The sequence below is a fragment of the Cheilinus undulatus genome, linkage group 13 (assembly GCF_018320785.1).
Source record: "Cheilinus undulatus linkage group 13, ASM1832078v1, whole genome shotgun sequence".
Taxonomy (NCBI): domain Eukaryota; kingdom Metazoa; phylum Chordata; class Actinopteri; order Labriformes; family Labridae; genus Cheilinus; species Cheilinus undulatus.
In genome coordinates, this window is record NC_054877.1 from 44,660,237 (window position 1) to 44,682,205 (window position 21,969).

Genomic DNA, 21,969 nt, shown 5'->3' on the forward strand with positions numbered 1-21,969 from the left:
AATTTCCCTTCATTTTTCTTTGCAAAACTACTCAAGCTCTGTCAGGTTTCACAGGGATTGGGTGTGAACAGCACTTTTCAAGCCCTGCCACAAATTCTCCATCGGATTCAGGTCTGGGCTTTGACTTGGCCACTCCAGAACATTCACCTTGTTATCTTAAAGCATTTCTGTGTAAATTTCTCTGTATGCTCCATGTCATTGTCTTTCTGGGAAATGAACCTTCTCCCAACCCGTAGTTCTCTTGCAGAATGAATAAGATCGTCCTCCAAGATTTTCATTTATTTTTCTGCATTCATTTGCCATCTACCTTTACAACATTTCAGGATTGGCTGCTGAGAAACGTCCCAACAGCATGATGCTGCCACCACCGTGCTTTACAGTAGGGATGGTGTGTTTTGATGATTTGTGTCTGCCAAACATAGCATCTTGTCTGATGGCCAAAAAGCCACATTTTTGGTCTCATCAGAGCAAAGAACTTTCCTCCACTTTGTAGAAATCTGTTTTCACTTTCACATTAAGAACTTATTTTGTAATTCTCTCTCTCTCTCAAAAAAAAAGCTAAATTATATTGACCATGTTTATGTTATAAAATCAGTGAAAGGTTGAAACATCCAAGGGGGTGAATACTTTTTATAGGTACCGTATCCTAATTTTATGTACAATCCAAGGATATGTTTTGTTATTATTTTTAGAGTATTTCTTGGCTAACTGTATATAAATGCCTTGTGATAATGAATCACCATAATTAGACCTTTAAGCCTTAGTGAAAAGATATAAGGAAACTCTATCTAAGCCTCCTCTTGGGTGCCCATTCGGTAGATAACAGTGGACATGATGAAGTGCCCTTTAAGGCCAGCCACAGACTAAAAGATTTTTAAAACAGAAATGATTTTAAAAACGTGGGAGACCACAGACATGAGGACAATTTCAAACGATTTTTCATCTTTTATCCTCTGAACGCACAAACTAGACGGCTCAGCCAGACTATCAGATCACCAGAAACCACACACCTGTTGACCTGCCAGCAATCTCGCGTGATCAAATGACTTAAAAAAAAACTAACAAAAACGGATGTCTGTTGATGCCCTCTTGCTCTCCCTCCACAACAGGCTGCCCTGGCATGTGTAACAGGTGCAGCAAAAAAGGGGAAAGACTCAGGATGAAATCCTGGCTGGAATGAAGCTACAGTTGTGTTTGTGGTTGTGAGTGGCTAACGTATGTATGATCTGGCGGGTGATTCTACTCCATCTGCTTGCTCTCATTGGTTGCTGTGGGTACCTCGTTAGAGGAACTGCGACCTAGAATTGTAAATATCAAACATGTTTGATATTTACAGTTCTGGGTCTGGGAGGCTACGATACAATTTGGAGCATTAAAATAATCGTGTTGACACACACATGAAGATTATTCGGACAAATTGCCGTTTGCGATGAGGCTCCACTTGGGATACACCCCCATAATCATTGAGGGAGGCAAACATTGCCTTAAATTGGGCCTAAAATCCTGTAATGTGTGGCTGGCCAGTGTGTGAACAAAATGTTAGAAGGGGCCTTCCTTACCAGTGTTCAAAAACATGGTAATGCTCTGCAAAGCAGCCTTCCTATTGGATTTTACTTCCTTTGGATGGAGCATGGCAAAGTGCCATTCTCCCCATTGACAAAACAGGATGAAATGTCCTCCAGTGCACAAAGTGCCCTCTAGGGGGGCCTGCCAGTGGAGAAATATTGAAAGGTGCTCTCAAGGGCGCCCTTTCATTGGACAAAACATGGTAAAGCTCCCTCTTGGCTGTCCTCTCAGCTGACAGTTTCTAGTGAGGGGCCCTTCTAGTAGACAAAATTTGGTTAAGAGTCCTCAAGTGACGCTTCCAGTGGATAATACACGATTAAGTTCTCTCTAGGATACAAAAAATATGGCACAGTGCCCTCTAGGGAGTCCTTTCATTAGAAAAATATTATAAAGGTCTCTCTAATGTGTCCTAAAACTGGATAAAGTGCTCTGCACGTTTTCCTGCTAGGGTGCACTTTCACTGGGAAAAATGTGATAAACTGTCCTGTTTGGCACTCTGTGCCTGATGTGTACATCCTCCCTTTTTTCTGGGAAATAAATAATTAAATTGTGAATAATTCCTTGCCTGTTTTATGACAGAGGTGTAGTAGGTGTAATCACCTTAAATCATAACCAGGTTTTCTAACTAATTCACCATAAATGTATGACAACCTTTTGAGCGCTGATACCCCACTGCATACAGCTGGCGCCCTCTTTATTTACATCCCTGCCCCTCAACCATCCCCAGTCTGCTGCAGCAGCTTAGCGTAATCTTTCTGGTTTTCCATGTAGCACAGGCTCTGTAAACTAACTTTAGGGGTTTTTTTGTCTACTTTGTCTTCTTTTGTATGTCTGTCTTTGTTTGTTCAGGGTCTATCAGGACAAAATGGGAGTCCAGGTCTGCCAGGAGCTGTAGGAGAGAAGGTACGACCATTGAAATGGATTAGAAGTCCTTATTTGTACCTTAACACGTTCAATTAAAAGTCACTAAGATTACTAGATCTTTGCTTCAAGTTCAGTGCAGTGCAGAACAGGAAAATAGTAAAATGATTCAGTGTGCTTAGTTGCAAAAAGGTGTTGAATTTGTAATGATTAGGAACAATCCAAGCGCAGACGATCACCGGCAGGTTACTGTAATATACTGTGTATGTGAAGGGTTATAGGTAGGCACAGGTTTTCTAACAGGCTACTTTAAACACACATGATAGAATATTATTTCAATCCATGTCCAAACAGTCTCATATTCGTGACATTATACTGGTGGGTTTCCTGCACTGCCAAAATCAAGTGCTTCTTCCTTTCCCCTCTACACCCACAGGGTGACCAAGGTTTGCCTGGACCACCTGGACCAAAGGTAATAAAAGATTTAAGATGAAATATTTAATTTCTTTGCCAAAATATAAGACATTTCTGGTGTTTTCCCCTCACAACAAGGACAAATCAATGTTAACTACATAGCCTATGTTAAAAAGAGATTCCTTTTTCCTCTGTCTCTTCAGGGCGAATGTGGCTCTTTGGGAACAGCAGCGCCATCCGGACCACCAGGACCAAGTGGTCCACAGGGACATAGAGGCCCAGCCGGTCCACCTGGACCCCCTGGCCCTCCTGGCCCTCCTGGCCCTCCAGGGACCAAATTCTTTGTAGAGGTGATGGCATTTCTGAGATCTAGACACATGGGTCAATGACATATTAGAATTCATTCATTTGCAGTTCTGCCACCTGACACAATGGTTGCACCATCCGACGTAATGCTTGGGACACCCGCCACAATAGTTGTTGCCTCCCGCCAAAATGTTAGCACAATGGTTGGGCCAACTTACACAGTGGTTGGCGCCACCCGACACAATGGTTGGTGCCACCTGACACAATGGTTGCGCCATCTGACACAATGGTTGGTGCCACCTGACACAATGGTTGGCGCCACCCAACACAATGGTTGCACCACCTGACACGAAATTGTGCCACCAGACGCAATGTTTTTGCCAGTGACAATGGCAAATTTCTTCAAATTAAAATTCTCCCACACATGTTGATACATTTGTTTTTACTTTTCCAAAATAGAATTAAGAGTTGTATGGTAAAATAAAGCTGTGTTACCTCGGTTGTACCACCTGACATGAACCTTCTCACCAAAGCAAAACTGTAATTAATCAATCTGTTTTTAATATGTGAAACCTCAGTTACCTTATCAGGAAATAATAATATTTTTAGAGTTTCAAATAATATTATTTATTTGATATAGTGACACTTTTTGCAGTTTTAACACCTGAGACACCTGAGAGGCAAAATATGAAATTAATCATATTATTAAAAAAATCTGAAAAAGTGTCGAAACACATTAGCATTAGTAGAACAAAACGATATGTTATGAACTGATTTATACAAATGGAAATAATAGATTTTTTCAAAACCACCAGTCTAATAAGCCATCGTAGAGGAAACAGGCTCAGTTCTGTGTGACACAGCAGGCTTTGTTTTGTTTTTTCAGGATATGGAGGGATCTGGGAAGAGTGACATGCTGATTGGAGCTGGAGTCAGAAGCCAACAGGTAGGTCCACAGAGTCTGTGATTTAATATAAACCGTATCAGAATGTAACTAAACCCCAGAGGTTACTGGGCTTCTACACAGGAATGTATCAATGTACCAACAAGGAGGGGGGCAAGACACATCCGCTGTTTTGTCATCACCATCAGCTGCCAATGTTTTTCTCAGATGTTGAGATTTGAGCCTGAATTTATCAACAACATCAATCAATATCCATATACAAAGATTTTCAGCTGAACTAAAGTTAGTTCTTGGCTTATGTGTTCTGTTGTTTTTTCAGGGACCACCTGGACCACAGGGACCAAAGGTAATCTACTTATGATCATTCAACAAATAAAATGTAAATGGGCAATGCTTGCTAAAGGTTAGTGGCATTCTGTTAGAAGTGAAACATCTAATAGTACTGTGTGTACTATTCCTCTGAGTAGTGCTCCACTATGTTTACTACTTTTGTACTGGTTTGCTCAGAAGATACTGTTAAAGTTTCGATTAGGTGCTGCATTAAAAATTATTTGATTTATTGCTTGAGTGATTGATTGATTGATCGACCTGTCTCCTGCAGGGTGAAGATGGTGCACCTGGAGCCCCAGGACTCTCTGCTAAGGTAAGCTGATTATCAAGTGACACTTTTAATCAGTGGTTACCAACCTAGGGCACCCCTACGGTGGGGGTGAAAAAGATCTCAGGGGACCCTGCCTGCTCTGACATTGTCAAAATTAGATGTGCATACATGTATTTTTAAAATCAGGATTAGAAACTTTATTAATGCACAAAACATATTAGGGGCAACATGGAAAGATAAAAAGGAAGAGAATCCGCTAATTATTAGCAAGATAGACAAAATTTTGGTGAAAGTTTTCGAGATCATAGTTGTGTATTTACAAGAAAATAAACTCAGAATTTCAGAGTTCAAAAAGTAAAAAATTACAAGAAAAAAAACAGACATTTCTGAGCTCAAAAAGTCTTGAATTTTGACATTAGAAATTCAAAAATTTCAGGGCGCAGGTGGACAAGTGGTTAAGACGCGCCCCATGTATGCGGACGGCCCAGGTTCAAATCTGGCCTGGGGCCCTTTACTGCAGGTCTCTCCCCCCACACTTGTCCCTGTTTCCGACTCCATCCACTATCCTCCTCTATTAAATAAAGGCACAAAAATGCCCAAAATAGACCTTAAAATTTTTTTTCAAAAGTTAGTTAAAACCGACAAAAATTCAAACGTTTTTAAAAATGGAAACCGAACTGAAAAGACTTGTTTGATTCTGGATTTAATGATATGAAAAAGTCTACGTTTTCATTCATGTACATTTACAACTTTTACATTCAAATATTTATTTTTTTCTTGTAGATTAACTTTTAAAACTTTAGAATTTTTGATTTATTTTTTTCTGATCAATTTTTTGTAGAGTGGCCCTAATACAAGGTCATAATACTGGAAAGTTTATTCATAGATATTTTTCAAAAACAAGGCCTTTTGTGATGGGATTTTGTCAATGAAAACAATTAACACTGATTTGTACTTTTTCTATGTGGGTCCTGGGAGGGGGTTAGCTTTTCTTAGATATGAGGAGGGGTAGGAATGAGTAAGTTGGAAAACACTGCTTTAAATATATAAAAAGATAAGATTCTCTCCTCTTTTTTCTGTGGTCAGTAAATGTTAAATGTACACAATGTTCCAAATTATTACGCAAATGATATTTTTCTCAAATTTTCCTGAATAGTCGATGCAAATGACAGTCGTATCATTTTCTAGTCATCAACCATTTGAGCATAATTCAGATTTTATTAGACAAACCCCCAATGATAACTATTTTTTTCAAAAATAAAACATTCAAAATGCACTGATCCAAAAACTGTTTCAATCAAAAACATCTTAACAGGCCAAGTTACATGTTAACATAGGAGCCCTTCTTTGGTATCACCTTCACTATTCTTGCATCCATTGAACTTTTTGGAGCGTTTCTGCTTGAATTTCTTCGAAAGATGTCAGAATATCCTCCCAGAGCTGCTGTTTGGATGTGAACTGCCTCCCACCCTCATAGATCTTTAGCTTTAGGATGCTCCAAAGGTTCTCAATAGGGTTGAGGTCAGGGGAGGATGGGGGCCGCACCATGAGTTTCTCTCCTTTTATGCCCATAGCAGCCAATGACACAGAGGTATTCTTTGCAGCATGCGATGGTGCATTGTCATGCATGAAGATCATTTTGATGCAGTAGGCACTGTTCTTCTTTTTGTACCATGAAAGAAAGTGGTCAGTCAGAAACTCTATATACTCTGCCGAGGTCATTTTCACACCTTCAGGGACCCAAAAGGGGCCTACCAGCTCTCTCCTCATGATTTCGGCGCAAAGTATGATGGGGTTTAGTTCTGCTGCAAGCTGGTAAACAATGGCAATAAGCTCAGTTGTAGGTGCAGTAACTGTTTTTATTGCATTAGACATTTCTTTAACAAAGAAGAAAAAACAGAAAATATCTTTAACTTGAAATTACTGATTGTCTCGACTTTTCGTTTTCCAGATTTTAGAGGAGTTTACAGTAAAATCAGTCTTTCACTCTATCTGTGCTTTATGTGATTGCAGGGTGATCCAGGAGACCCAGGACAACAGGGTCTACAGGGTCCTGCTGGACTACCAGGGGCCAGAGTAAGTACAACTATAGCCAGTCTTATTTGCAAAGAGTGTTGATCATGCTTTGGTTCATATTTGAAAGACTTCTTGGTAAAATTCTACATTTCAGTCAGAAGCTGAAACACACAAACAGAAGGTCCAACAAAAATCTTTACACCCACATGTCAATTTGTAGTTATACTTTAAACACACTATTTTATATAAGCAATAAGTGTTTGAAATGTGATTTAACATCCTGTAATAAAAACTGCCTTGAGCAGAAAGACAGTGCATTTTGAAATACATGACAAAGATGGTCCTCGGTGAGATCTCCCTTCAGTGCTACGGTTTATTTTATGTGTTTGCACCACAGTAATCTTTCTTTTCTTTCTTTTCTCCTCAAACAGGGGGCCAAAGGAGAAAAAGGCAGTCAAGGATTAAAGGTAAAGTCTCTGTGAGAAACTACTGCACACATGTTTTTATCAGAGTGTAGCTCTGTCAACATTGTTTGTGTAACATATTTAAACTGATTGATCCTTGGCTGGTATCAAGGCCAGAGGAATTTATACAATCATATCACTACAAATATACAATACTTTAAGTCCAGTCAGGGCCTCTTTGTCAAGAAACACAAATGATGAATTAGCACTTTATAAATGTGCACTCATTGCTGTTATTCATATGACTCTTCCTGCTTTTCCACGAGTCTCTGTGAGAGGACAGCCTGGAGCAGGGAGAGAAGCAGCAAAAAACAGCGGAACAGACATAACTGACAAAAGAATGACACTGATGAAATCAGAGGTAGAATAAAGGAGGCGCTGGGGTGGAGGAGGGTTGTAAAAAGTGGTTTGCAGAGGGAGCAGCAAAGCGTAGACATGGATATGATATGGTAGCATGAGAACAGTTTGCCTAGGGTGCATCAGCTTGCCATCAGCAGATGTGCACTTTTGTTAGATCAGCTGATTTCAATAATACAGCAGTGCTGGACTCCACGGCCTGCCTGAACTATCACTATACACTCCAATTACTGTAACGTATAAGAGGCTGTTTTGTAAAGACGTGGTTGTGGTGTGCCTTGAAATTTCGACTTGATCCTATGTGTGCCTTGGATCAAGACAAATTGATAACCACTTTTATATGTGATTTGCTTGCAGATAGTTTCCTGGTGACTTATTGGTTGTATGATTTTGTTATATGTTCCTTTACACTGCCTTGTCTTTGTGTACATTTCTCTGTGATAAAAGATTAACTTTTCCCTGTTTTGTGTGATGAAGGGTGACCGAGGTGTTAACGGACTTAGCATCACAGGACCACCTGGCCCTCCTGGACCTCCTGGACCTCCAGGAACCTTCTTAAATCTGCAGGATGTAAGAAACAATAATATACGTATATATACATCTCATTTAGATGAATTAGGATAGGATACATAGATTTAGTCTTGACAGAGTCTCTGGGGGGCCAGACTTTCAAATAAAGAAAAATTAAATCAATATTTGTTCTGATTAACATATTATTTTATTAGTGTTTTCCTTTAAAACGCAAAACATTTTTTAGGGATTACCAGTAAGATCAATCCCGATCTATAATGCCGTAGACCCACAGAGTTGGCCGGGCTCCTGAAAATCCCAGAGAATGGGACCTCAGCGACTGTGATTTAGCACCAGTATGAACTCATGTTTCCTATTTTTCACTACTTCAGTGCTTCATTCTGCTATTTCTGGAACATTTTGCTTCCTTTTACCCATTTTTGCCACTTTTTGCTATTTTATCATCCACTTCCCTGCCTTTTCACTACTTTGCCATCGGCTGTTTTTGCACCATTTTGCCACTTTTAACCCATTTTTGATACTTTATGCCCTTTTTGTCTCCTTGAACCCATGTGCCATTCTTTACCTCCTTTAAACCACTTTTCTTGCCTCTCTTATCCCTGTTGTACCACTGCTTTATCCGTGTATGGACGCTTTTCATTACTTTTTTCACCATTTTTGCCACTTTTAACCCATTTTTGCTATACTTTTTGCCCCTTTTTTCCTTTTATACTAATGGTTTGACACATTTTAACCTCTTTTCACCACTTTTCCTGCAAGTTTTTGTGCTTTTGTGCCTCTCCACAACCCATTTGGATGCCTATCACTGATTTTTGCCACGCTTTAACCCCTTTTTCACCACTTTATCTGGCCATTTTTGCCAGTTTTAACACATTTTTTAAAATTAACTATTAATGGCTGACAAGTGATTTTCTGTAAAAACAGATTAAATGTGAATTCATGCTAGAACTATTTGAATATTTCTTGCTTTTGGGGTGGATTTAACAGCTGCAGACGTTTAAAACCTAAAGATACTCTTAAAACCACAACATTTTCTTTTCCTGCTTTTCTGAATTTAATGATCTTCTGGGGGCCAGAGAGAAAGCTTTGGGGGGCCTGATTTGGCCCTCGGGCCGCTAGTTGATCATCAATGAATTAAGGTTATGCAATATATTTAGATGTATTTTAAAATGTAAAAATAGGATAATACTAAATCACTCACATAAACATGATTGATGTGAATGTTCAAAAAAATAGATTACCACTGTCTTCCTTCATGCAGCGTTCATCTCATCTGCCTGCTTGTGCAGATATATGCCATTCACAAGTTCCCTGAATCAGGTTGTAGGTTGCCAGGTCACGGGGGGAGATTACTGACAGCTCTGGTATCCTCAGATAAACAAAGAAACCTATAAATCTGTGTATATGAATCAGACTATTTATGCAGGGCCATGAACCATTGGTAAAAATTTAAGAATGGGACATGGGGAGCCTAAAATGATAGCCGTGTCCAAACTTCTTCTTTGTCTACTCTCCTCATAGCTTCTTCTCAATGATACTGAGGGTAACTTCAACTTCACAGACCTCAGAGGACCACCAGGACCCATGGTGCGTAGCAAATATCTTTAAATGCAGCATGTCTTAAAAGCTTCAAACATTTGAATGCCAACAGACAACTACGGAGCCCCAGACATGACATGGTCAAAAAAAATTAAATTGTGGCCAAAATATAGCTAAAACATGCACATGAAATACTAATTCATGGCCTTAAACATACTAATTCATGGCCACAAAATACTAAATTGTGGCCACAAAATGCTCATTTGTGGCTACGAAATAATGATAACGTGCGCACGTAATTCTAATTTGTGGCCATGAAGTAGGTATAATGTGTGCACGAAATACTAATTAACAATATCATTCCTGGACAGCTGGGTAGGCAAATCGAGTGCACCTTCCCATCCCGGTGTCCAGGTTGTACCTCTGGCGGTAAAGCAATGCCAGGCTTTTCAGAATGTCTTTGTAGCTCTTTCCCATCCCAAAATAAAATTCAATCATACTATCGCTGTCCATCGTGTAGCTTTAGCCCCTCCACTGCCGCTACCTTGGACCTTAGAGAAGGTGCGCTCAATTTGCTTATCCAGCTGTCCAGGAATGATATTGATATTGTTAATTAGTATTTCGTGCACGCTTTATACTTATTTCATGGCCACAAATTGGTATTTTGTGGCCACAATTTAGTATTTTGTGGCCATGAATTAATATTTTGTGTGCACGTTATAGCGATATTGTGGCCACAATTAAATTTTTTTATGACCATGTCATGTCTGAGGCTCTGTAGACAACAGATGGTTAAAGGACAGAGAAAGGGGAATAGAGAGATAAAGCTTTCTTTTAACTGTGCCATGATGAATCAGTTAAATTAAAGGTACAATGTGTAAAATTTGGCTGCATTTCGCCGAACAGAAATGGTGTAAATGGGATATAATGTTTGTATATCTATGTGAAGTATGTTAAAATAAGTGCACAATCATCCCCTTTAAACTTTAGTTTTCTTTTCAGAAAATTAGAAAAAAGCTTTTTAAATTTACATTACCCGGGGGTTTACCGGATTACCGGGTCGCCCTCACAGAGGCTGACATAACGAACCGCCATGTTGTCCACGGCAACGTTTTGGAGACCGAAAGAGCGAAACGCGATTTTTAAATACAAACCTGCCCGCCGGTCCTGAAAGCTACCTGGAAGGCAGCTGGAGAAGAAGACTGACCTATAATCTATAAAAATAATGGTTACAAAAATGAATGAATAAACCCTCACCTTGTCACTGCTGTAACTGATGTCTGTCTCACGATCCTTTTTGGTCTTCACAGGCTCTCGTCGCTTAGTGATTGATGTTTTGGTAACAGATTGGCTCGTTCTAAAATCTGAACACTAGATGTCGCTAAAATGCCAAATTTTACACATTGTACCTTTAACTGTGATTTCGATTATAACACCAGGCTTTAACTGTTTTTAACGCAGTTAACAGCTTCCTTGTGCCACCATGTGTGTATTTTTTGAAGTGTTTTTGATAATGCTGTGAGTGAGCAGTCTCACCCCGCCTTTTAGGTAAAGAGATTATTAATGCAGCTTTTTGCTTCTGCTTGCATTTGTCTCTGTTTGTGCATGCATGTCTGTGTTTGTGTGGGTTGTGTCTGCATGTTGCAGGGTCCTGAAGGCTTGCCTGGCAGAGCTGGATTTCCTGTAAGAACATATTTCTAACGCTACCTGAAGCTGAGCATTCATAGCTGCTGTTAATAAACAAGATGATAATTAGAGCTGGGCGATATATATCGAGATTTAGAATAAGTGATAGAATTTTAAATGAGACATACTTGTAGGCTAAGTTAATATCACTCGGTATGTAAATATAGATGTGTTTGCAATAAAATAAACTCACATTTTATCAGACTTGCAGAACTGTGCAGAACCTTTAGGCATGTTTGGGACGAAATTTAGGCTGAAGTAAGGTGTAGCTTTGGCAAGTAAAGGTCTTGGCACACATGACATGAATTAATGGCCTATTTTGCATGCCAGGAGCAAGGAAATTCATTTGAAAACATTTGTGCTGCAAAAGTCTGCAGTGTGTTTTGCACTATCCTCTGGTAAACCGAGATACAACAGAGCAGAAGTGTCAAACTCAGTCACAGCAGCGTCCGGATTCTGAATTTAGGTCCAACCTGAGAGTCTAACAGGGTCAACACTGACCATAAACTGTCAACCTCATTTTCACCACTGATGGATTATGGAGGAAAAGATAAAAACTTAGCCCTGATGATAAATGATTCTGAGATTTTAAGCAGTCAAAATGATATGTTTAAAGGCTTAATTTGAGGTTAAAAATTCCTGTTTATTTGTTCATAAGGTCAAAACACAAACCTAAAAATCAAAATTAGGATTTTAAAAGGCAAATCTGTTAGAGAAAGTTGAAATCATGATTTCCTTTTTAAGCTCAGTATGAGAAAATTTAAAATCATAAGTTTTGAGGGTCAAAATCTGAGTGAGAATGTTAAATTGAATCAAAGTTGGGAGTTGAAAAGATCAATGTGAGTTAGAATTTGATGAGTTTAAAATATCAAAATATGACCCGAAATTAAAGATTTTAATCTAAAAGTTCAAATAAGAAATAAAAAGTCCAAATGTTTTTAAAAGGCAAATATTAGAGAAAGTTGAAAGAAAGGTTAAAATATGAGTTAAAATTTTAAATTGTGTTTAAAAGATCAAAATAGGAGTTATAATTTTAAATTGGTTTTAACAGATCAAAATATGAGTTAAAATTTTAAATTGTGTTTAAAAGATCAAAATATGAGTTATAATTTTGAATTGAGAGTCTTTGAGGTTGAAATATTATATTAAAAATCAAGGTTAGGAGTCAAACGTGAGATAAAATTTGATGAGTTTAGAATATTAAAGAAATATATTTTATTTTAATGTTAATCTAAAAGTTCAAATATGAAATAAAAGTTGGAATTATGAATTGAAAAGGTCAAAACGAAATAAAACGTCAAAATCATAAGTTTAATTATGAGATGCAAACTTGAAAATATAAAATGGAAACACAAGATTTATTTTTCCACATTCATGACCTCTTTATCTCATTAATTTTATTCTTTAATTTTATTTCTTGTGACTTAATGAAGATATTTTAAATCATCAAGGTTAAGTTTACATTTTCATACTGGAGGAATTTTGCAGACCTCATACTGGTGGGCCAGTTATATTAAAAATCTGAGCCATAGTCGCCCCACTTACCCAGCATAAGAGGTGGATATTGTATGCATGGCCTAGGGTAGCTTCTAGGCAAGCAGCAGGGTTGCCACAAGCCCCTGGTCATGCTGTAGATGCCACAGTGGCCCCAAAACCGCCTGTGGGGCCCGGGTGTATTACCAGGGGTCAAAATGCCCAGACAAAAGAGGCTCCATCGAGCTTGACACATCAACTCACGTTGAGGTTGACTCTGCCTCCACAACCTTCGGTAACTCCTACATGCCTAACACTTATGCATAGGACCGTAAATGTGCCATTAGTGAGTGCACTATTGAATTGAATAATAAATGAAAAAATAGATCAAATATATATTGAAATGTGATCTTTGGTCCAGCCCTAATGTTCCTCATGAGTGTGTGAATGAATTTTGAACAAAATGCAACAGCAACTGAAAGAAATGTAACATTCTGTTTCCAATTCTGCTTTGCTGACTTTGGGCTAAACGGGGTAGGTACTCAGAGCTTTAACTGTAATTATCACCACAGAGGGAGGCTTTTACTTTAGCCTTTTTGTTTTGGTTTTAATGTTAATTTGAGGAGTTTAGCAAATATTTAAGGCTGTGCATCCAACATTAACACAGCTCCAGGCTGCTCTTTTAAAATGCTGTTGAAATGAAGGTGTTTATTATCATTTAATCTGTCTTTAGGGCCCCAGGGGACCAAAGGGAGATATTGGCCCTCCAGGTTTGCAGGGGCCGCTAGGGATCAAGGTGAGACCTCCTCCAATATTGAAGAGAAGAAAAGAAGAGTGTTTGATTGATTTATTGATTGAAATGTGATTAAAACAGAGGGAAATGCTTAAGTCATACAAAGTATGCAGACATATAAACTTATAAATAATATATTAATATAATATAATGTAATAATATATTATTATTATTATATAATTATAGTATTTTTTGTTAAAAAATATTTTATATAATTGATTTTTTATTTACTATAATTATGCATTGATTTGTATTGTTATTATATTTTAAATTTTAATATCAAATGATATAATAATATATAATATATATGATTTAAAAAATAATTTATCAATTAAATAATGATAAGCAAAGAGAAAAAAAGAATTCTCATAAATTAGAAAATAAAATAATTATTATGGTTCCTTTAATATAATTTAATATGAAAATTTTTCTTTCAAACTTTCAATTTAATTTCTGTTTTTTTACGCTAATAGGGAGAGAAGGGGGAACCAGGGGTGACCATCGCTGCTGACGGATCACTCTTATCAGCACCAAGAGGCCCCCAGGGGACCAAAGGCTTTAAGGTACCAGACAAGTGCCCCCTTGAACTCTTTTGCGAATCTGGGGATAAACTGACCAGCCACCTTACTTTATGTTTTTATCTGAAACATCAGGACAGCCTCATTGAAACTTAAAATCTTATTAACATTCACTCTTTACTGCTTTGTCCTTCCATAGGGTGACCGTGGATATCCTGGACCTCCTGGACTCATTGTGAGTTTCTATAAAACAGAGCTTGTGTCCATAAATGCTTCTATTCAGTCACATTTGTTGTAGTTTGCTGATGGGTATCACTGTTGGTGTTTATTTTAGGGCCCCATAGGACCGACCGGGCAGAAGGGAGAGTATGGCTTCCCCGGCCGTCCTGTGAGTAAAGAGTTCATGGTTCATAGGTTATTCTTTAGACTTCGGTATGTAGACAACTAACTTTACAAATCTTGTTTCTTTCTCTGCCTTTGTTCAGGGTCGTCCCGGGGTGCCTGGGAGAAAAGGTGACAAAGGAGATGCAATCGGCCTGCCGGTAAGAGGAAGACCAAATCAGGCCATTGAGAACCAAACACAATTTGAATTAGGAAAGCTCTGATCATGTCTATCTTTTTTTTGCCATCGATACCAATCCACTGCTGATACTGATCATGTTTAGTGCAAAAATCCAATACTGGAGTGTTTTTTTTTTTCAGCAGCAAACTTCACGGGCATGTTTCGGGGATCTCTAAGAACTGTATAAACTTGTCTTAAAGGGGAAAAATATGTCCCCTTTAAATTCAAAATACATTACTGCAGCATACATATTCTTAAAGTCCAGATTGTACCTAAAAAAGAGAATGTTTAGGGCTTGACTGTGCACCACAGGGTTGATGTATTACAAGCTTTTTAAGACTTAAAGTCCAGGTGAGACAAAATTGTTAAAAAAAAAAACACTCAGGGCTCAGAGGGTTTTAACAATACCTCTGACAAACCATGTGAGCAACATTGCTTTTCATCTTGATTATTTGATTTTCTTGTCATTTATTTTCTCTGATGAATGCAGTTTACCTAAAAATATAATAGACAGGCTTCCTTTAGTAATAATTAAAGTTTTGTTGCATACTTAGACACAGTGCTTTTCTCAGCCACAGACACCAGAGTATAGATGATCCATTTCGACAGCACAGACCACACCATCAACAGGATGCAATGTGACCATTTGCTGCCGATGGTGTGGAGGTTTGAATTTATAGAACACAGGAAGAGGCGAGGTTGAGGTGAAACTTTGCTATGGAGCATCAACTTGGTGATCAGTGAAGAAAGGCATTCATTTAAATCTATATGGTGAACATGGCTGATGGAGCTACAGTTTTTCTTTAATTGATTTTTTACCCTGTGAAACTGAACAGTGTCTGCTCTTAGGATTATTAAAATCCATACTAACAACAACCAAAAATATTTTAAACATCTATATAATATATCTTTGTGTAATTCTGTCTTCCTCAGGGGCCTCCAGGTCCTCCTGGCCCACCTGGACTTCCTGGAAGAATATCTGTGCTGAACGGAGTAAGTTTTCCATCTGTTCATTTTCAATCTTCTGATTTTGTTTAGATTTGTCAGAGTGATGATTAAGATGAGGAGGAGGATGATTCAGGAGCATTACTTTGAATTGTAAATGATTAAAAGCCTTGGTTCACTCAGCACATTTAAATGTAGAAATATTCAGATTATTATTTTGGTTTGACTAAAACTGGACTGTGATAAATGATGTAAACATCTCAGTTTGACTGAAATCATACTACTGATTTCTTGAAGTTGGATTAACACACCTACAGTGTAGTGATTGATTTACTCTAGCATGTGAACACCTCAACGAGGCCTTCAAGACCAGCAGGGCTTAGTGCCAGTTCTAGTTCCCGAACTTAAAGGCCACATATTATGCAACACACACTTTTTCAGGCCTTTCTTGCAAAAATATGTGCCCTATGGCCTGTCCACAAATTCCCCCAAGAAATAGGACCCGCCCCCCACACCTTTCAGAAAATGTGTGCTGAAACAAGCCGTTTTTTCCCCTCATGATGTCATGTGGGTAGTTAGCACTGCCCCCAGGTTCAGCTGGCCCTCCCCGCTTGGAATAAAGTTCTGCCCTCCTCGCCTGGTCCTTCTCTCAGCTCCATTAAGCCACATCAATTTCCTAGAGGACATGGTCAGAGGGCGGAGTCAGACAGCTCAGTAACATTTAAAGCCACAGACACAGAAACAGCTCATTCTGAGCAGGGCTGAAACAGAGAGCTTTTAAGACTTGCAAAAATCCTATACTAGAGCAACAAACTTCACAGGCATGTTTTGAGGACCTCTGAGACCAATATAAACTTGTCTTACAGGGGTTAAATATGTGACCTTTAGTTTTGAACCAGCCAGCACGTTCAGTTTGGAAAAAAAAAATTCGGAACTTGAAAATTGGTTCTCAGCTGGAGCCAAAAATGGTTGGTTCTTCCTCGTGAATCTTGGAGCGTGGGCGTGTCATATTCTAAGTTGTGAAGATGATTGGGAAATGAAAACACCAGACCAAGTTATTGATAAACTCAAGAAACTGAAGAAGGAAAACTGGGACAGCACGAGATTTGGGCTAAAGTGTAGCTGGACGTGGTGATATGTCCATCATGTCCTCCTACTTTGGTTCCGCTTAATCTGGTGTGAAGGTGTGCTGGTTCGCCAGAAAGCACCAAGGTTCCAAAATGGAGCTGGAGCCAGAGCCAGAACCAGAACTGTGTCTGTCTGAAAGTACTAAACCTGACCTAAACCAGAAGGAGTGTTCTGCACAGTCTCCATGCTGGGCTTTTGCCCAGGAGTTGAGCAGCATAGATTTTAGGAGTCGTAGCAGGAGTTTACACCGTCATCTGCCTTTGGATCTCACCATAAGCCGGGGGGGTAGTGTGTGTTACATTTGCACCAAAACCAAAGGGTACATTTATTTTTAGCTATCTAATTCAGACATTTCAAGATTTCTTAATTTTCTGTATATAAAATGTGCACTACAAAGATTACAACGGGGAATTTGTCTACAGGAGTCTGGTAATGCTGGCATATACTTAGTGACATGCAAGTTTTGGTGTCTTGCTGGGATGGAGCTTGACTTAACTGTGCATGTAAACATACTGACAGGTGTGTGTGAAGACCTGAAAAACCCCTAAAATGCATGCACTTGATTAATGATTCATTTAGTAAAAAAATTTTTCTTTAATATGTGACTGCAGATTTCTAAGTTATGATGTGAGCTTGGATTGTGGACTTGAATATATAAAATTGTCTTTATTTTTACTGGAACTATCTCATATTGTTTCAAGGTATGCTGTACTGGAATAGATAACACAGAAATAAGACACACTGGCTTTGGAAAACAGTGAAAAGTATAATCTGTGCTGCAGAATATCATTCACAGCAGCACATTTTGTTCTAAAACAGCCTGTAACGTCAACAAATTCTTGCTGTGTCTTCATCATTCAGTCTGATCACACTGCTCTTCTTTGAATTTTAAAGACCGTGTTTCCGGTGCGACCCAGACCGCACTGCAAAAAGGGACGAGTAAGTCTGGCTCGGACCATCTGATTGGTCCGTTTCAGTGTGAAATGGGACCATCGGGTGGTTCTGTTGGTGTGTGGGTGTCGCAGCATGGCAGCTTTCTGGTGTTGGCTATAAACGGCCTCCCCACTTTTACCACCAGCTCTTTCACCTTCCCTTCAACTCTCCTCACCCCCGTCCTCTTCCTAATTACACTTAAAACGGCTACATGTCTGTGGGTCTGGACTCTTTCACTGGGTGGTAACATTCCTCTTGTTTACAGGATGTTTTAGGCATCCATTTTACCTCACATTCAGTGCTTATACAATATTCACCCCCTTGGATGTTTTACCCTTTTATTGATTAACTAAATCAATCATGGTCAATATGATTTGACTTTTTTTTTCTTTTTCTTTTTTTTTTTTTTACTATGAGAGAAAAAACTCTTTAATGTCAAAGTGAAAACATATTTCTGCATAGTAATGTTAATTTAAAGTGTGCATAAATAATCTCTGCTTTTAAAATGACTGACCTAATTCATCAGAGGTCCGGTTAATTGGTGCTAGTAGTGTCATAATTATCGACCTGAGTGCAGTGAATGTTTCTCAAGCCATTGTAGTATAAAGACACTTGTGTCTGGAAGGCTCAGTCACTGGTTAATGAGTATTTCTGGCTGCCATTACACCATGAAGACAAAGGAACACTCCAAGCAACTCAGAGAAAAGATTATTGAAAAGTATAAGTCAGGGGATGGACACTAAGAATATTCCAAGGCTCTGAATATCCCTCAAGGCCACTGCCCACATAAACACACCATCCCCACTGGGAAGCACAATCATGGCAGCATCATGCTGTGGGGATGCTTCTCAGCAGCCAGCCAATGGTGACTCTACTGACTGAGGCTTACTGACTACTAATACTGACTTGAAGGGGGTGGATATATAGGTGATCACTTCTTTTACTTTTCATACTTTTTAAATTGATTAATATTAAAGATTTTTTTGTCAAAAAAGCCAAATCATATTGACCACGATTGATTTATAAAAGAAGAAGGGTACAACATCCAAGCAGGTGAAAACTTTTTATGGGCTCTGTATATTTAAACTGTGTAAACCATATGTTTAACAGAATAAGCACTTTAAAGTTTTCATCTTCACTTAAGTCTTTGAACTAAAAAATGTTAAATTGAGTTTGACTCACGCAATTGTGATTATCTGAATTAATATTTAAAAATGTAAACTTTTGATAGCCCTAAATGTAAGACTTGCATCATCCACCTGTACTGTGATGAATGTTAATGCCTGGTGTTATGGGAGCTCTGAGTCTCAATCCTGCTGTCCATGTCTTTTATTACTTCCTGTTTGTCGAGGAAGAGGAAGCTTGGAGAAAATCTGACCGTCCAGAGGAAAACGTCAGAGTTGATACCAAATCGCTTTAAAATCAGTAACTTCATAAAGGAACCTTTGCCTTCTAAAACATCTTACCTAAGTGATTGTTTTTAAAGTGATGCAAATCAAACTCTTAATGGCCACGTGTTTAGGGGAATGTGTCTTTGTTTTTGGTGCTTCGGTTTCTGCTTTCCTGGATTCCAAACAAGAGAGACTGGAGGTGGAGGGACTGTCCTATCTCTTTTATCAGCAGATTTCTAAATAATCACCTGTGTCCATAGATGTCTTTTAGCAATCTCAGGCACTCCTGTCATGGCATTTGGACCAGCTCTAGACCTGGAAATAGTATCCCAAAAAAAGGCGACGTCAGGCTGGTTTCTCCCCAGCTGATATCAGAGGTCCCGCCCTTTTTGATATTGACTGGCGAGGGGGAAGTTACATTGAGAGCGCTGTGAGAACAGCAACAAAAACAGCTGTCGCGGTGGTAATTTTTACACTCAGGTTACGAAGTCCTGGTGTTGTGTTGAAAATGAGCACTGTTAGCATCAAAAGCAACAAATATGGACACATGCCCTGGCCTTAATGTAAAAATTGATGGATTTTTAGTGAAGAGTAGGGATGTAATCTCACTGTATGATGATTCCTCAGTAAGAGGCATGGTACTGTATTTATTGTGGTATCAAAACAACAAGTGACATCTGCATTTCCTAGCATGCCGGACACCCTAAAAGCATATGTTGTTGTTTAAAGTGGGGGACATTCTAAAGTGTGACACCTGTTTTAACCCTGCTTTCTTCCCTCTTGTATTTTAACACCACAGCCACAGTGAGGGCTGTCTGTGCTGCTGTGTTAAGCATGCATATGTTACATTCTATGTTTGTTTGTGCAGAACTGACAGCGATGTTGTGTCATAACCAGAGTTTACACCTCTGTGTGTCACTGACAGATCTTTACCTCATTCTGCCGTTATCTGCAGTCTGTGTGATGTTGATGGCTGTATGTCTGTGTGTGTAGGATTCAGTCATGGGAGATTTACAGGAAGCTAAAGGAGCCAAAGGGGAGATTGGATTACCTGGAGTGCCTGGAACACCTGGTGAGAACTTGAGCAGACCAGATCCCTGATTTTCTGACTGACTTTCTTTCAGCCTGATTATTGCATTGATGCAGGAACTTGAACAATATCATTTACATTGTGTGTTTTTTTTGTTTGTTTGTTTTTTTTTTGCAGCAACTTGGGTTCCAGATGGTGTAGTGGTGAGTTTTAAATCAACACACCAAAAGTTCAATGCTTCTTATGCTGCAATGATCAAATGGTCAAAAAGTGTCAAGGAAGTGACAAAAAATGGGTGTAAAGGGGCTAAAGTAGGTATAAAATGGCAAAAATGGGTGGGGGAAGTGGCAAAAATGAGTTATGGGAGGCAAAAATGGCTGTAAAATTGTAAAAAAAAAAAAAAGGGCAAAAAATGTATGAAAAGAGACTAAATTGGTCAAATGGGCAAGGGGGACAAAATTTACAAATAGCAGAAAGCAGGATATATTGCAAAAACTGGTGAAAAGGGGCAGAAAGAAGGGGCAAATGTGGGCTTAAAAAGCAGCAAAATGGATTAAAAGTGGAAAACAGGGAAAAATTGCAATTAAGAGCAATTAAAACATACAGACAAAAAAAAATTAAGGTTGACAAAGCTTGCAAAGGATAATTTTTAAGGCTAAAGTGGACCTTTTTCAAGGTTTTCTGAGGGAAAAATATTCCAAATGAAGACATAAAAGAGACACAAATCATCACCAAAGAGCCACATGTGGCCTAAGAGCCACGCGTTGAGTATTGCTGATCTATAAGGGTGCACTCACACTAGGCCATCCGTACCGTGCCGTATTCTAACCGTACTGAAGCCCATTTGACCACCTTCCCTGCCCCCCCTTTGGCCCGTAGTCACACTGCTCAACGCAATCAGGCCTGGGCACGGATACGACGTCATCACACAAAGCGTCCACCATTTATGAATTTATACGTGTTGATGACTCAGTATATATAAGTGTTGTCTTTTATGCTGTAAAATAGCAACAGATTTATATACACCGGAGTTACTTCAGCTCAGGGATCAGTAGCTACATTAACTATACAGAGCCCAGTGAGGGGGGAGAGAGAGAGAAAGCAGTTCAAAGTGGAGAATTATCGCTCACAGCATATGATCTGGAACCTGCTCAGAGTTCCAAGCACTTCTGCTGAATGAAACCCGGACTTTTTAACTCGTATGAGCCCCTACAGTCATTCCTCTGTGTGTCCTTATACTATCTGAATCCCCTTGGCATTCCTTCATGCGGCATGAACTGTGCCTTTTCTCAGCGTAATCCTGGATGCCTGATGCACCAGACAAGCTCTCATGTGTCCAGAGCAGGATTAAATGTTCAGTTAAAAGTTTGTTTTACTGTGACGAGAGCAATTTTAACCATCTGATGAGAGCTGGTGAAAACGCCTCAGGATTAAAAAACGATGCTCCGTTCAAACGTCAGCGATCAAGATCCCACTTTCACTTCTTGATGACATGAAATAGAATTAGAGGCAAGTTATTTCAGTGGATGATAGTTTGGCATTATAATTTTAAAATCAGAGAGGTTAAATCAGCCAGTCAGTGTGATTAACCCCGGCACACACTTGTCCGTGTATTTGGCACTCTCCTTTACGCACGGAGGATGAAATGTGTTTGTTATCCTTTGAGCTGCTGTTTGTGACTAAAACAAGGGAAGAAGCTTTATTTTACAAACCAAAAATCCTCTTACAGTCATTAAAGCCTTACTTTGCCAGAAACTGGTCAGAAATGTGGACTGGACTGGGATCCTGCTGTCTCTAGCATGCAGCTGCTGCCTGGTGGGCTCTCTGAGGTGGTCCTCTTGTTGTTACTTCACGCTACGTCACATTCCCGCGCTTGTGCTCCTTCATTTGCATCCGTGCCGTGCCTAGGCCCACCTCATCCATCCGTGCCGGGGCCGCGAAGCACAGAACG

The 21,969-nt window shown here is 39.2% G+C and overlaps 1 protein-coding gene across 4 annotated transcripts in view; it reads left to right on the top strand.

Annotated features, from left to right (window-relative positions):
• col15a1b (collagen, type XV, alpha 1b) overlaps positions 1–21,969 on the top strand; it is a 102,681-nt gene that overhangs the window by 72,857 nt on the left and 7,855 nt on the right. For 2 of the 4 annotated variants that reach the window (XM_041804289.1, XM_041804286.1), the window contains 20 exons: positions 2,416–2,469; positions 2,864–2,899; positions 3,045–3,191; positions 4,034–4,093; positions 4,371–4,397; positions 4,653–4,694; positions 6,666–6,728; positions 7,100–7,135; positions 7,967–8,059; positions 9,542–9,607; positions 11,207–11,242; positions 13,452–13,514; positions 13,985–14,074; positions 14,229–14,264; positions 14,364–14,417; positions 14,515–14,571; positions 15,525–15,584; positions 17,559–17,603; positions 19,982–20,060; positions 20,196–20,221. In XM_041804289.1, coding sequence (XP_041660223.1) covers positions 2,416–2,469; positions 2,864–2,899; positions 3,045–3,191; positions 4,034–4,093; positions 4,371–4,397; positions 4,653–4,694; positions 6,666–6,728; positions 7,100–7,135; positions 7,967–8,059; positions 9,542–9,607; positions 11,207–11,242; positions 13,452–13,514; positions 13,985–14,074; positions 14,229–14,264; positions 14,364–14,417; positions 14,515–14,571; positions 15,525–15,584; positions 17,559–17,603; positions 19,982–20,060; positions 20,196–20,221 — 1,170 coding nt within the window. The remainder of the gene's footprint in view (positions 1–2,415; positions 2,470–2,863; positions 2,900–3,044; positions 3,192–4,033; positions 4,094–4,370; positions 4,398–4,652; positions 4,695–6,665; positions 6,729–7,099; positions 7,136–7,966; positions 8,060–9,541; positions 9,608–11,206; positions 11,243–13,451; positions 13,515–13,984; positions 14,075–14,228; positions 14,265–14,363; positions 14,418–14,514; positions 14,572–15,524; positions 15,585–17,558; positions 17,604–19,981; positions 20,061–20,195; positions 20,222–21,969) is intronic. The other 2 variants (XM_041804288.1, XM_041804287.1) reach the window with 2 other exon arrangements.